The 13,449-nt window shown below is 39.1% G+C and overlaps 1 protein-coding gene across 2 annotated transcripts in view; it reads right to left on the bottom strand.

The window, feature by feature from the left end:
• Window positions 1-13,449, bottom strand: part of LOC128358507 (AP-3 complex subunit beta-2) — a 48,244-nt gene that overhangs the window by 27,237 nt on the left and 7,558 nt on the right. For both annotated transcript variants that reach the window (XM_053318819.1, XM_053318820.1), the window contains exons 2-6: window positions 3,116-3,191; window positions 2,438-2,512; window positions 2,003-2,098; window positions 1,660-1,820; window positions 1,184-1,250 (exon numbers count right to left, since the gene is read on the bottom strand). In XM_053318819.1, coding sequence (XP_053174794.1) covers window positions 1,184-1,250; window positions 1,660-1,820; window positions 2,003-2,098; window positions 2,438-2,512; window positions 3,116-3,191 — 475 coding nt within the window. The remainder of the gene's footprint in view (window positions 1-1,183; window positions 1,251-1,659; window positions 1,821-2,002; window positions 2,099-2,437; window positions 2,513-3,115; window positions 3,192-13,449) is intronic.

Here is a 13,449-nt window from a genome sequence, read left to right as displayed (position 1 = left end):
ACTGGAGTGATGTAATCCACTTTCTTTGTCTTAGTGAGGACTTGAGCATCAGCTGCAGCTGTCTGATTGATTTTTTTAGGGAGATACGTGTTTTTTCAAATCCTCCTGAGACATAAGTCCTTTAATCCTTGTCATATTCTTCAGGTTATAGAAGACAGACTTTGTAATTTACTTAATGTGGTTGTTAAAATTCAGGTCTGAGTCCATGACTACACCAAGATTTCTGGCTTGGTTTGTGGTTTTTAATCATTACATACTGATTGAAGCTGAGTGCTTTTGATTGTTTTAATCGGTGTACCAGCTTTCTTGGCTGCAAAGACAATTACTTCAGTTTTGTCTTTGTTTAATTGAAGAAAATCCTGGCACATCAAATCACTTCTTTGTTCAATGCACTTCCTCAGTGCTTGTATTGGACCCCAGTCTCCTAGTGATGTAGTTATGTAAATTTGTGCATTGTCTTGATAATTTTGTTTTGTTTTCCATAATCTGAGCCAGTAGCATGTGCATGTTGAAAAGAAAAGGTCCAGACTGGAGCCTTGGGGAACTCCACAGGTCATTTCTGTCCACTCTGACACAAAATGGCCCCTGTCCTTTAAGGAGGATTCAAACCAGTTCAATGACGTACCAGAAAGTACCACCCAGTTTCCAGTCATATCTTGTGGTTAACCGTGTCGAATGCAGCACTGAGATGAGTAATAGTGAGACTGAAATTCTGCCACTGTCTGTCTGTGTTTAAGTGAATGTCATTTAAAATGTTCACAACAGCAGCCTCAGTGCCGGGTGTGGTTGAAATCCTATCCTCAAAACAGTTGTTTAGTGCCAAGAAGTTGTTGCAGCTGTTGAAAAGGAGCTTTTATAATGGTTTTACTCAAAGATGGGATATTTGATATGGGCCTATAATTGTTCATTAGAGACATATCAGGAATGTTCTCTGTTTTTCAAGACCTGCAGGAAGACACCTGAGAGAAGAGACATGTTGACAGTTTGCAGAAGATCTGAGGCCGTGCAATTCCAAACATTTCTGAAAAGTTTGTTGGCAGAATATCAAAACTGCATTAGGAGGATTTCAGATGCTTATAGGTTGAAGGTCCTTCAGGCTTTTATGGTTGATCAGATAAAACTGTGTCACGGTTTTTACACTGTGAAGTGTATACAGAGTTAAAGCAAAAAAAAAAAAACCCACCGTGGTTTTGTCAGCGAGGAGTTTCTCTATGACTTCAATCAGCTGGTCCTTCTGTTCTGGATCCAAACTGAGGACAGACGAGGATAAATCACATAGATGTATGAGAGAAGAAGAAATGTAAGAGCATCAGCAACTGGTCGAACTTAAAAATCATACTCAAGAACATAAAACAAATGCATTCTACTGACAGAGCAGTAATGGATTTTTTTTGAAGGATGTACTTTTTACCTCCACAAAGGACTTTAATTTCACAATGGCAGTAAGTCAAAGTGGTTCTTACTCGACTATCTCTCTAAAGGAGGCAGCAAAGTGAATAATAAATTCTCAAGTACTCACTAACTCACAAATGTACAATTTACACTCCTTTAATCATCGTTACGAATCCCTCTACAGTATTCTTTAGCTACTAAGTTAAGTGATCTTCACCCAGATGTGCTTACAGCTGCAGCAGTGGAGTCATGAGTCGTAATTATTACCTGTAGAGTTTGGGGATGGCATGAGCGGCTGTCTTCCTGACGTACGGAGACATATCTGAAGCAGCTTCTTTGATGGCCAACATCATTATGGGGACGATGATGGTGACTCGGATGCTGGAGAGGACTCGCAGGGCGCTGGCTCTGATCAGCTGGTTTGGATCCTGTAAAAGCAAAGTGTAGAAATGTTATAAGGTATATACCTGCTGCTGGTCAATTTATATTTAAATGGTTAATAATAAAGTAGAGACAATCTTTGCTTTCATCCTTTTAGTTTTTGACAAATGAAAAGGATTTGTGAGGTTGATTTGAAAACTATTGATGACAGTAGCCTCCTCTGCTTTACCTTCAAGCCTCGCTGAAATGTGGAAATGGAGAGCAGAGCGAGATCTTGCTGCTCCTCGGCATAACGCACCAAGTACACATAGACGAGCTTCTTCACCTGAAGGGAGGAGCAGTGAGAGGAAAACAGACAAAAACAAATTTAATCCAAATTATGTAGACTATTTCAATTATTTCCACTGAGCTAAATCTGAAGTGAAGAGATACAGCCCAATGATAAACCACAAAAAGAGGAGAGGAAAATTGCAATTTTGCTCAGGTGAGATAAAACTAAATCTCATGGGGGCTTCAAAAAAACCCTGATAAGTTACTGCATAATTTACAAGCAAAGGAATAAAAAAAGATAAAAAAGTGACATTTTCACCATATCAAGGTATGCTGGAAGAAGAAAAATAGCAAATAATATATGAAGCAACATGAAACCAGGTTTATTACGAACCTCAATATTCTTACAGGCCACATTTTTCACCACAGCCGGGAAGAGGTCTGATGCATTTTTACCTCGGGCGATCATCTGTGGAGAAAAACCCACAAAAGAAAGCATGAAATCAGCAATGAGGATTTCACAAGATGACATATTAGAAGAGCGTACATCATTTGTAAGAAGGTGCAACTTTCTTCATATTTCATTTCGGCCTCTTTTTATGTTTTCGTGCTTTTTCCTTTTCACTTTTGTCTGATCTGTCCTGCAGGGATGATAAATGAATGAGTCGAGTGCGGAGCTTCAGAAGCAAGAATCTGACACAGATTATGAATATTTAACCGCTGACAGTAGTTATATCATCTAAAACTGTCCTTCTCTTATAGCTGTAGGATAATAAATCTCTATAATTTCAGGATATTAACTCCAGTACAGTGTTAATTGGATTAAGATTCGTATCCCCCATTAGAACATCATTATACAGAAAATCTCTAAACATTACATTTATGACATGGAGGCTGCAGCAGGAGAAAGCATGGGGTCTTCCCTGCTGTCAGAATGAATTAAAAAATGATACGTGTTGTGTTTTGCATTTAAACTTTGAGCTCCAAACTTTCAGCGTCTTTGTCCTCGACTCAACATGCAGCCGTACCCGCTGATGAGTGAAATCACAGAGTAAACACTGTTAACACTCACAGCAACGATCCGCTTCATTGCCTCCAGCTTCAGGGAGTCTTTGTTGCTGTCCAACATCTCCTTTAAGTCGTCATGTCTGAGGGAAGAAAACACTGAGAATTAGATCACAGCTTAGTAGGTTTTTGTGTCTACTTTTTAGCAGCACAAGTAACTTCAAATGACACTGATTGCAGTGGCCTCAAACAAGAAATACAGTACAGACCTGTTTTACAGTTCAAGATTGATCAAAGTCTGCAAATGTGACCCAGAAATGATTCTCTTTGAAGTGGGAATGCAGTTTGCAGAATATGGAAACTACTAGCTCATAAAAGTGGGCTAATTGGAAAGTGACATAATCCCTAAAACATCTTCACACTGAGAGGCCGCTGGTACTTAAGCAGCCATTTAGAGAAGCAACATTTCTCAATGAGAAATGCTTTGATCGAGATGTCACTCAGTGAAACTGTAACTTGTGGGTCTATTAGGATGAGTTCATGTCTGTAATATGCAGATATCCAATTGGAAAATAAATTGACTATTTTTTTATAATCTCTTAATAAACAGGACCAAATGTTGTGAACCAGATGTTCTCCCTTGACTGCCATTATGTCACTGAATAATACATGACCATACACAGTAATGTCTACTAATGTGATGAGCATTAGTGTTTGGTATCAATACTTTTTGTTACCAACTGAAATGTGTGTATAGCACCAAGTACTGAAAACTGTTGAGTACCAAAAGCTGGAAGTAAAAGGTTGTCTTGACAAATTTTTTGATCATATAGTTTCTGATTTAAACACGTCACAAGTTTTGTCATTTTCAGACTATTTTATTTGGGAAATGCTCTTTTGTAGATGCTTGTGTATCGCCATCTGTATCTAAACTCTGGTTCTGTCTTTCACCACTTGTATCGATGACATCGATATCGCCAAACACTTCACGTTTTATTGTTTACCCATTTTAGGGATGTACCAGCTGTCTTTTATAGTTTCAATCAAGCTACTGTAACCCGGTTAACATGAAGCTCTGCTGCCATGCTCATCCATCATCCCCCGTCAGTGACGATGGGAACGGACTGGCTAGCTCACACATGAGAAGCAGGATCCTTGTCTGAGTGGATCTGAGCTGACATCTCCACCCTGCCGCAATACAAACACACATAAACAATAGTGACAGATTCGACCAAACCTGCCAGGAGGAACCTGCGAACAGCAGCGGTTAGACAAAGGCGGCAGGTCACTGCAGACAGGATGACTGCTACATCTGCCAAAGATAATGCCACAAGTGTAATTGAATGCTGAAATACTGATCAATGACATTTTCAAATAGCCTAAATATCCGTTTTGCTGCTTTCTATCGACAAGTGACAGAAGATAATAACGACTCCACTTCTATCCCGTTCATGATCATCGTGAATTTACTGTTATAAAGTCTGAAAAAAACATTCAAGCCTCAATTTGTAGGTGTGGGAATGAAGGGTGGGGTTGGTTCGATGGTGGGCGGGGCAATTAAATAGCTGCAGAGCCGCACATGTCCCCCACCTCGTTTCCAAAGCAACTAAAGATGCAATAATATGAAATGAAGCGATTTCCTGCCTCCCTGCAGTGCCTTTGTTGTGTCTGACTGTTTCCACATGCGTCTGTGAGCAGAGGACTGTGGCTCTGATCCATGTCACTCACACTGCTACATAACAGCTGTTACAAGATGGAGGCCACACTGTTCAGACCCTGCATGCTCTCAAGGTTGTGCTCTTATACATAGTTCTGGTATATAAGCAGATAAAAAAATGCTTCACAGATTTCAGTGAAAATTGGTGAAACATCAGATAACAAGTTCACACAATCTGATGTTTCTGCAGAAATATTTCCTCATATTCATCCTTCAAAGTTCATTCAATCTTAACCAAATTCTGGCATATAAAATATGTGGCTGAGCCAAAAGAAAAATGTAATTTGTTTTTTTTCATCTTCCATGGAGGATGGAAATAATTCAGTGGTCATAAATGTAACTTGCTTACTTTCTTAAAAGCACAATTTAATTAAATTCAGCCTCAGAGTTACTCCACTTGTCACCACAGACATCAGCTAATCTGCACGATCTGCTGCAACTACGTATATTTTAAATCTGTTACGTTTTTAAACATTTTTATTATTACTGATTGATTAGATTACTAGAGATGTGATGAGGCCGATAGGAAATGAGAAGCATAAAAAGCAAAAAAGGTCTTGAGTTGAACCTGTGATGCTGTGCTGTTAGGATGTTAAACTACCAGGAAGCTTGAATACAGAATCAAACTATAATTTGAGCATTGTGCAACCTTAATGGAAGTATGTTTGTGCTCTCTGATTGCTTATTAGTTTACTCAAATGTAAACCTGCACTTTCTGTGTAGTATTAGCGTCAGAAAGCTTGAACAATCACCAGGTTAGGTTACTGATTTACAACCTACCTCCTAGTGCAGCAAACCTCACACTGACTCCAAACAGCCTGAAACAAACACTACAAATTACTTGCAAAAGTGTTTGATGTGGTTCAAAGTTTTACATCTTTCCACTGTGTGTGAGTGTGTGGGAGGCTGTTGGGGTAAACTATATATATTTCATCTGTTTTGGTCGTATGACAGCGCTGAATGGAGGCCTGCAGTCTGTGAGGAGGTGGCCGCCGCCGCAAAACTGAGTTGATTTATCACGACTCTGCCTGGAGTTTAATGTGTGCATGGGAGCAAGATCTCTGCTGTAGCCTCCATAAAGCACCAAAGTGTTAATAATTGCATTGCATGAATAATATAGTTCAGTCTGCGACACACTTCAAAGCCCCAATTCATGAAAGCGCTTCAAATTAAAACTTGACAGTATCTATGAAACACTGTTTGTAGAGGATTATTTTTGGAATTGCGAGGTGAATCGAAACTGGTTTCTTGGTTATAAATATGTGCCTGTGTCCCACAACAAATACAAATAAAATACAAATGCATTTCCTTCAGCACTAAAAGCCCAGACAAAAGGGTGAGTCACTAAACCCTAATGCTGATTTTCAGCAGAAAACGAAGATCCGACTGCTTCATTTCTTCCTGTGAATCGTGATGATAGGTCGCGGCCTCTGGCCATGACTCCAGAAACAGGACATTTCTATCAGCAAGTCTCTTTATTACAGCTTGAAACCTCCTCTCCTCCCTTTGATGCCAGCGTATAAACCTGAACTGTGATTTCTTTTGAAGTGCAAAACATAAAGACAAAAATATGAAATGAGAAGTCCAGAAAAAAAACAAGAAGAAGCTGATAATGATATACAGTATGTTACATATCTGTGCCAGATTGTTTATTTGATTGTGCAATTTTTCTTATTTCCTGTAAACAACGGGATAAATGTAGATAATGTGACATCACGTATAGACACGGGAGTTATGAGTCTTCAGCCATACTTGAAGCTCTGTGACAGTCGGCTAAATGCTACCGTCAACATGCTAACATGCTGATGTTTAGCAGGTATAATATATGTTACCCACCAAGTAAAGTACAGCTGGTTGTTGGGAATGTCATTAGTTTAGCATCTACTTTCCTCAAACAACAAATAAACTGCTAATTCATCCTGAAGGGGAATATAAAAGGTAAAACACAGGTTAACTTGGCTCCGTTCCATTAAAAGATCAGTGTGTGAGATTTAGTGACATCTAGTGGTGACGTTGCAGATTGTAACCAGTTGAACACCCCTCACAAAAAATGTTAAAGTTCCTCTTCAGATAAAGTGTTTGATTTGTCTGTTCTGGGCTACTGAAATGGCACCACAACATGGCAGGCTTTGTGGAAGAGGACCTACTCCCTATGTAGATATAAAGGGGGGATTGTAAGGTCACGAAAACACAAAGGTTCTTGTTTTCATGGGATTATTCACTAATTAAAACATACTGCAATTCAATTTTGTTGCACTTGTACAATGACAATAAAGACATATTCTATTCTATATCATATTCTATTTCATTCCTGATATGTCTGTTTTGCTTGATGCTACTAAATTCTACGCACTCCATCTTTAATTGTCCCAGTTAGCCTCGTCAGTGACTAAGCATGCTCAATACCAGAGCCCAGGAACTGGCTCACTTAAAAAAAAATTCAACCATCAACCATTAATGTCATTATTTCATCCTGTGCTTTACCTGCTGTGACAAGCCAAAATGACGGGAGTGAAAAGGGTCTACAATCAAAACCTTAAATGTAGACCTGATGGTGGAACTATAGGTAAATAAAGGGGGATAATTAAAATAAGTTAGGTTAATCCTCTGGGGCCATCTATTTGATAGCTATTTGTTAAGATGCTTCAGTCTAGATCAGCACTTATGTTCAATCATGGGTCTTTTCCAGTGCTGTTTACTGGGGGATCTTCATTGTACAGGCATAATAACAAAACAGCCCAGTATGTTTTATTTCCTTTAATTCATGCTCTATTACATTGACTTATAAAGCAGTTTAGGGTTGAAACTGAGGGCAGATGTTACAATTCCCATTAGTAAATGAGAGCAAACTGAGTCAAAGCAGCTTATGTTAATAGTAATTTGGCAACAAATTACTATTAACATGAACATACATGAGACTAGAAATGTAACTGATACAGTAGCAAATTGCACAAATCTGTGTTATTCATATTATAAGTTTATAAGATGCTACAAGATCATATTTTTTGAGATTTACTTACTAGATGACTTTTGTGTTTACATTGTTATCAGTTATAGACATGTAAAAGGGAAAATTAAAGCTTTTGTTAGGAAGCCAAATATTTTTGTTGGAGGACCAGATTTGACAGACGGGCTGCTACTTGCCTACCACCGACTGAGCAACAAGCCGACACTGCCATAGAGCCACGCCACCAACTTTGCTAGAACAAAACTCGTCATTATCAACAGTAGGTATCAACTTTTGGTGAGTGAGTTTCTTACAATACTAAAAAATAAAATCTTACGTAAAAGAGCTGATTTTCCATGAGTGGAAACTTCATTGAGCCACGCTGGTGATACTTGAGATGACCTTGTTAATTAGAGGCTGAAACTCTCACTCTTCCAGCTGAATGCAAAGTGTTCACACTGTTTCTCTGGATTTAAAAAAAAGAAATTATAAATCAGGAAATTTAATCAATGTTTTACAGCCCAAAATGATGAGTACATTTCTAAATTCATCAGGTACTTTCAATGTTTTCACCTGGAAAAATGTAGCGGTAGAGCAGAGGAACTTAGCAACCAAAAAACAACATTTGTTTAAGGCTTGTACTTGTTCAGCCTCACTAATGAGTAAAGTGACAGGGACTCACACGGTGTGTTTGACAACAAACACATCTAATTAAAACCAGACCCTTAAAGCACTGATTACTTCTGCTGTGACCAAACACTCAACCTGTCAAACAGGAATCATGAGAAATGTGCAAGTTAAACATGCTTTATTAGTATGCATGATAGTAGCTGCAGTAGTCATACAGTATATAGACCAATGGCTTTTAAATGGAAAGAAAACAGAGGAAGGATTGTAATTCTTTGTCTGCACTTCATGTCTTTTATAGTATATCGGTCAAAGCTTGTGATAAAGTGGCTCAACAGAACAAATGCATGGTTCAGTGAATGAAAAGGTTAGATCCAAAAGTTACAAATGAACCAAAAGACAAAATACTTGAGGAAAAAGGTGACAGGCCCTCGTACTTCACAGTCCACCTGCTCGACCATGATGCATTTCTACAACCTGGAAATGTCACATCAGTGAATTATCTGAGAAATAAAGCTTCATCTACAGCACCTGGAGGAAAACTGAGCCTCTGACTGGGTTTATACTTCCCTGCACATGCCCCAAAGGGCCCACAGTAACTCTACACCAACACCAGCTCTCTAATTTCTCTGGATTTTGTCCCATCCTGCTGATTGACAGCTGAATTTACAAACAGCTCTGAATAATTTAACCTGCAGTGGTACAACAGAGTACACCGGCGGTCAGGTTACCTGGCACCAAAGCCAAGAGATCAGCAGGACTCTCCAGCTGGAAAGTCTCCATGGAAGTAGGCCTGAGTTCAATAATACAACATCAGGCGCAATGTCACTTTGTTCACCAAGTACAGAACGCAGCATGGCCGCAATAACACGAAAAGGAACGGACATGAAAATATATTTGCATGAATCAGAGGCAAGTGAAAGATTGAAGAGTTGCAACTTGAATTTATAAGCAGCAGCCGAGGCTGTTTTACATAAGCTGAGCCTTTTGGCAGAGACTTTGAAAGTTTCTTGTTTTTTTTCTTTCTTGGAGACAGCAGTAAAATATGGCTGCTAAAAGGAAACCAGAGCTGTACTTTAGCAGAGCTCTACTCTGCAGGTATGACCTAATAAAATAAAAAAACTGCATTTATATCTCTCTCAGTAATCTGTTTCTGAAGAGCACCACTGACGTTCGGTTTGAATAACTGATACACATGAGTAAAAGATCATGGATTTTTACACAGTATATGATAACAAAGCTGCAGAGACAATATTTGGTCTAATCGGTAAACTGGAACATTACCTGAGCTTATTTGCCAAGTCTAATAGAGCTGAAATGATTAGGCGATTAAGTAGTTAGTCAACAGAAAATAATTTAGCCACTATTCTGATAACAATGAATTTTTTATGTTATTTTAAAGCAACACTGCCCAAAATTCTCTGCTTCCAGTTTCTCCACTGTGAGGATTTTCTTTTATTTTCTATTGTATGTCATTTTTAAACTAAATATATTTGAGTTTTTAACTGTTGGTCGGACAAAATAAATCAGTTGACTAGTTTCTAAAAAGCCTCAAGCCTATCAGAATTTTACAATAGAAAACAAAGTCGGAGAGGATCGGGGATGCAGAAATAGGTATTTTTTCTAATCCTCTATGTTGTTTTCATTATTTAACGTCTCCTTAGGCATATCTTGTGACCTGTTGCGGTTGTAGCGGCTCCACTGATTGAATGACTTATTCTATGTACCTTTCTTTGAATTGAGTTAATCAAGCTGCACTTATTGTAAGCAACTAATGAAACAGCTAAATGCCTTAAAAACTAAACATAACTTTAGCATACATGGGTTGCAGAAGGTTTGGGACTCTCATTACATCCTACCGCAAAGGTTGACTTTGTAAACTCCCACCACCACCACCTTCCTCCAGTGGTGCTCGTTCCTCGTGGTCTCCGCCTCCGCCACCACCACCACCGGAGCCTCCTCCTCCGCCTCCTGTACCTCCAGATCGCAGGTGGCGCAGCTCATCAGGCTGCAGAGCGTTGTACCAGGTCTGCTGCCCACTGTCAGGGGTCAGCACGGGGCTCTTGTCCTCCTCCTGGCCCTGGACCTGACTCTGCACGGTCTTCACGATGTTCACCGCATTCACCGGCAGCTGCAGCAGCTTTTGCATGGTGGTCATCTTTTGAAACTTTGCGTGAACCAAAGAGATCAAGAGCAACCTGTAGAATCCCTGGCAGATAAAGTGAAGAGAGAAAGGAAAGCCTGCAGTTTTCTCTCAGGCCACTCCTCGGTATTAATGACTTGGATGAGTCTATGAAATCCTCAAGATCCTCCTCAGACTCACAGCAAAGAGCAGCTTCAGTTAGATTCTGTGTTATAAATACTCCTCTCCTCTGAGGTTAAGTATATCCAATGTGGACATTTTTTGCAAAAATGACGCAACAAACCTCTCCAGAAATGCTCCAGTGCCTGATGATAGACTTCCACGGTGGCAAGGTTGATATACTTTGCTTGCTGAGTGCTGAAATCCAAATCCACCGGAGCCCCTGAGCACTGGAGGGTTTTTTCCCCCCCTGTTACTGCTGAGTCTGTAAGCATCCAGTGAAGCGGACATCAGCTGCTCAGTAAATGGATGCTCGGCAAAGAGGGGCGTGGAGTTTTATTTGCCATCAAGCGTCTCCTCTCGCGACTCCTCCCGCTGCTCATGTGGTTCCTGTTGCAGCACCAGCCTCTCTCTGCCTCGCAGTCAATGTATGCATACGTATCCGAGCTCTGTAACAATGACACAGCCTCTCCCACCTTTTGCCACGTTATCACTGCCCCCACGAGCTTGTCATTTTTTGCTCCTCCTCCTCCTCTTCACATTAACGGATAAAAATCTTGCTTCCCTCATTCATTCTAACTCTCACTCTATCACAGCTTTCTTTATCTTTCTTCACTCAGACTCACTGCCAAGAAACCTTTCCTTGATTTCCCGGCAGATGTTTTTAAATATTCCTCACTCTTGTTGTTTATAATGTTTAAAAAAAAAATTCTATCCTATTAATTTTTTAATATACTGTGTGGTGCCTTTTTTTGCAGTCTTACATGACTCAGCTTTTTTGGCAGCGTCGTGATGAGGACATCTCTCTCTCCCTCTCTCTCTCTCCCACTCATTTCTTTTTGGCTCAAACAAAAATAACTGCCTTAAAGCACAATTCACATATGCTCTACTCTATGATCTATAACAGCTCAGACAGGATTTATTGACATTTGTTAAAGACTAATAAGATTGTTTAACTTGTAATGTCATCAAGTAAACACCCTGAAGCTGCAGCATTTACAGTGAATTACTACATTGACAGTGACAATCTGGTATATCATGATTTTTGTTGTTAAAACTACTTCACTTGATGGGAAACAGAGAAAATCCAGCTCTGTAATTGCCTTATCACTACTACAGAAGGCTGCTGCTGCTGCTGCCAATTAACATTTAAAGAACCAATGTGTAAGATTTAAGGGGATCTATTGGCAGAAATTTAATATAATATTCAAAGTATGCTTTAATTAGTGTATAATCAGCTGAAAAAGGGGGACTCATTGTGTATTCATTGAATTATAATGAGCCTTTTAAATCTTAATAGCCACATTTTTGTGTTAAAAAGAGGATGGGATGTGTATTCAGATGGTTGCAGTCTGCACCATCACCACTAGATGTCACTAAATCACACACTTCTTTTAAAAGCATTTTTTTTGGATTTCTTTCTTTCTTTTCAATTTCTTCTTCTTGTTTTTCGGTCATAACTTTTTCTTGTCTGATTTTGTGCGCAGTGCAGTAGTATCATATTCTCTAAATGAAGGAGACTTATGATAACGGGGCATCTCAAAAGGAATACATGAAAGCTTTCATAAATTAATCAACTCTAGTATGTCCTAAAGCTGGATAATTCTACTCCCAACTGGGAGCAAAATGGAAATGAGCTTTTTATCTTTATAGTGTTATCCAGTGTATAGTGTTATAGTGTTTTTTTTACATCCGTGTGGAAGTGCACTTTTCATATTACCAAAAGAAAAAAAATTAAATCACTTTGGCCCTGTCTAGAGGAAAGGTCAGAGAAAACCACGATCATTGGCGGGGTTAGAGGTTTTATTTCCACAGAGACTGAAAAATAACATAATGAATTAATACCCCGAGACACTTCAAGTGTGTTTGTAAGGCAAATATTAATTAACTTATATAGTCATGTAAATTTTCTAAGAATACTCAGCGGGGTTCATGTGAGGGGACAGAGCACTTATAATTACTTTAAGGAATAGTTTGACATTTTTAAGAAACTTTCTTCAAGAGCTTAGATGCCACTCTCATGTCTGTATGGCAAATAAAAAGCTACAGTGAGTCAGCGGTTGGCTTAGCTTAGCATAAAGACCGGACACACGAAAATAGTCAGTCTGGTTCCAGTCACAAAATAACAAAATCTGCAGTGTGTAAAACCATTAAGCTCTGTTTCACGGGGGGTTACATGCCGACCTATTTCTTAGCTGGGTGCAGTGACTTTCTCGAGTCTACGTTGGCTGCCTCACAGTTTGACATTTTGGGAAATGCACTTTTTCACTTTCTTACTGAGAATTAGATGAAACCCCTCTCATATCTGTATAGTAAATATAAGGCTACAACCACTTGGTTTTGTATAAAGATTAGAGACAGGGAAGAGGCTATCCTGATTGTACATATTAAGCAAACCAGAAATAACTAATTAGTCATTAGTTACACAAAGATTTTGTTACATCTGGACAGAGAAAGGTTAGCAGTTTCCTCCTTTTTCCAGTCTTTGTGCTAAGTTAATGTAAGCTTCTTATCTAAGGATATTTTCCAAAATGTCAAACTATTCATTTTATCTTTTATCAACCTCTTGGACAGTACCAAGAAACACCATAGTAGATTTCTTTGTCATGGCTTGGTATGATATGATTGACAGAAATTCAGCAGTCACATAAGCCAAAGGTCCCTGAAAGACAGCTGAGAAAGGTCACCATGTCATGTAAAATCCCACATGACACTGATCTGACACTGTCTTTTGTGGCTTGAGAAAAAAATATTTTGCAGTGCCACATGACAAACCAGTACATGGCAGATATTGAGATTTTTACACTC

The sequence above is a fragment of the Scomber japonicus genome, chromosome 5, assembly GCF_027409825.1.
Source record: "Scomber japonicus isolate fScoJap1 chromosome 5, fScoJap1.pri, whole genome shotgun sequence".
Classification (NCBI taxonomy): Eukaryota; Metazoa; Chordata; class Actinopteri; order Scombriformes; family Scombridae; genus Scomber; species Scomber japonicus.
This window is presented reverse-complemented; position numbering and strand designations above follow the sequence as displayed.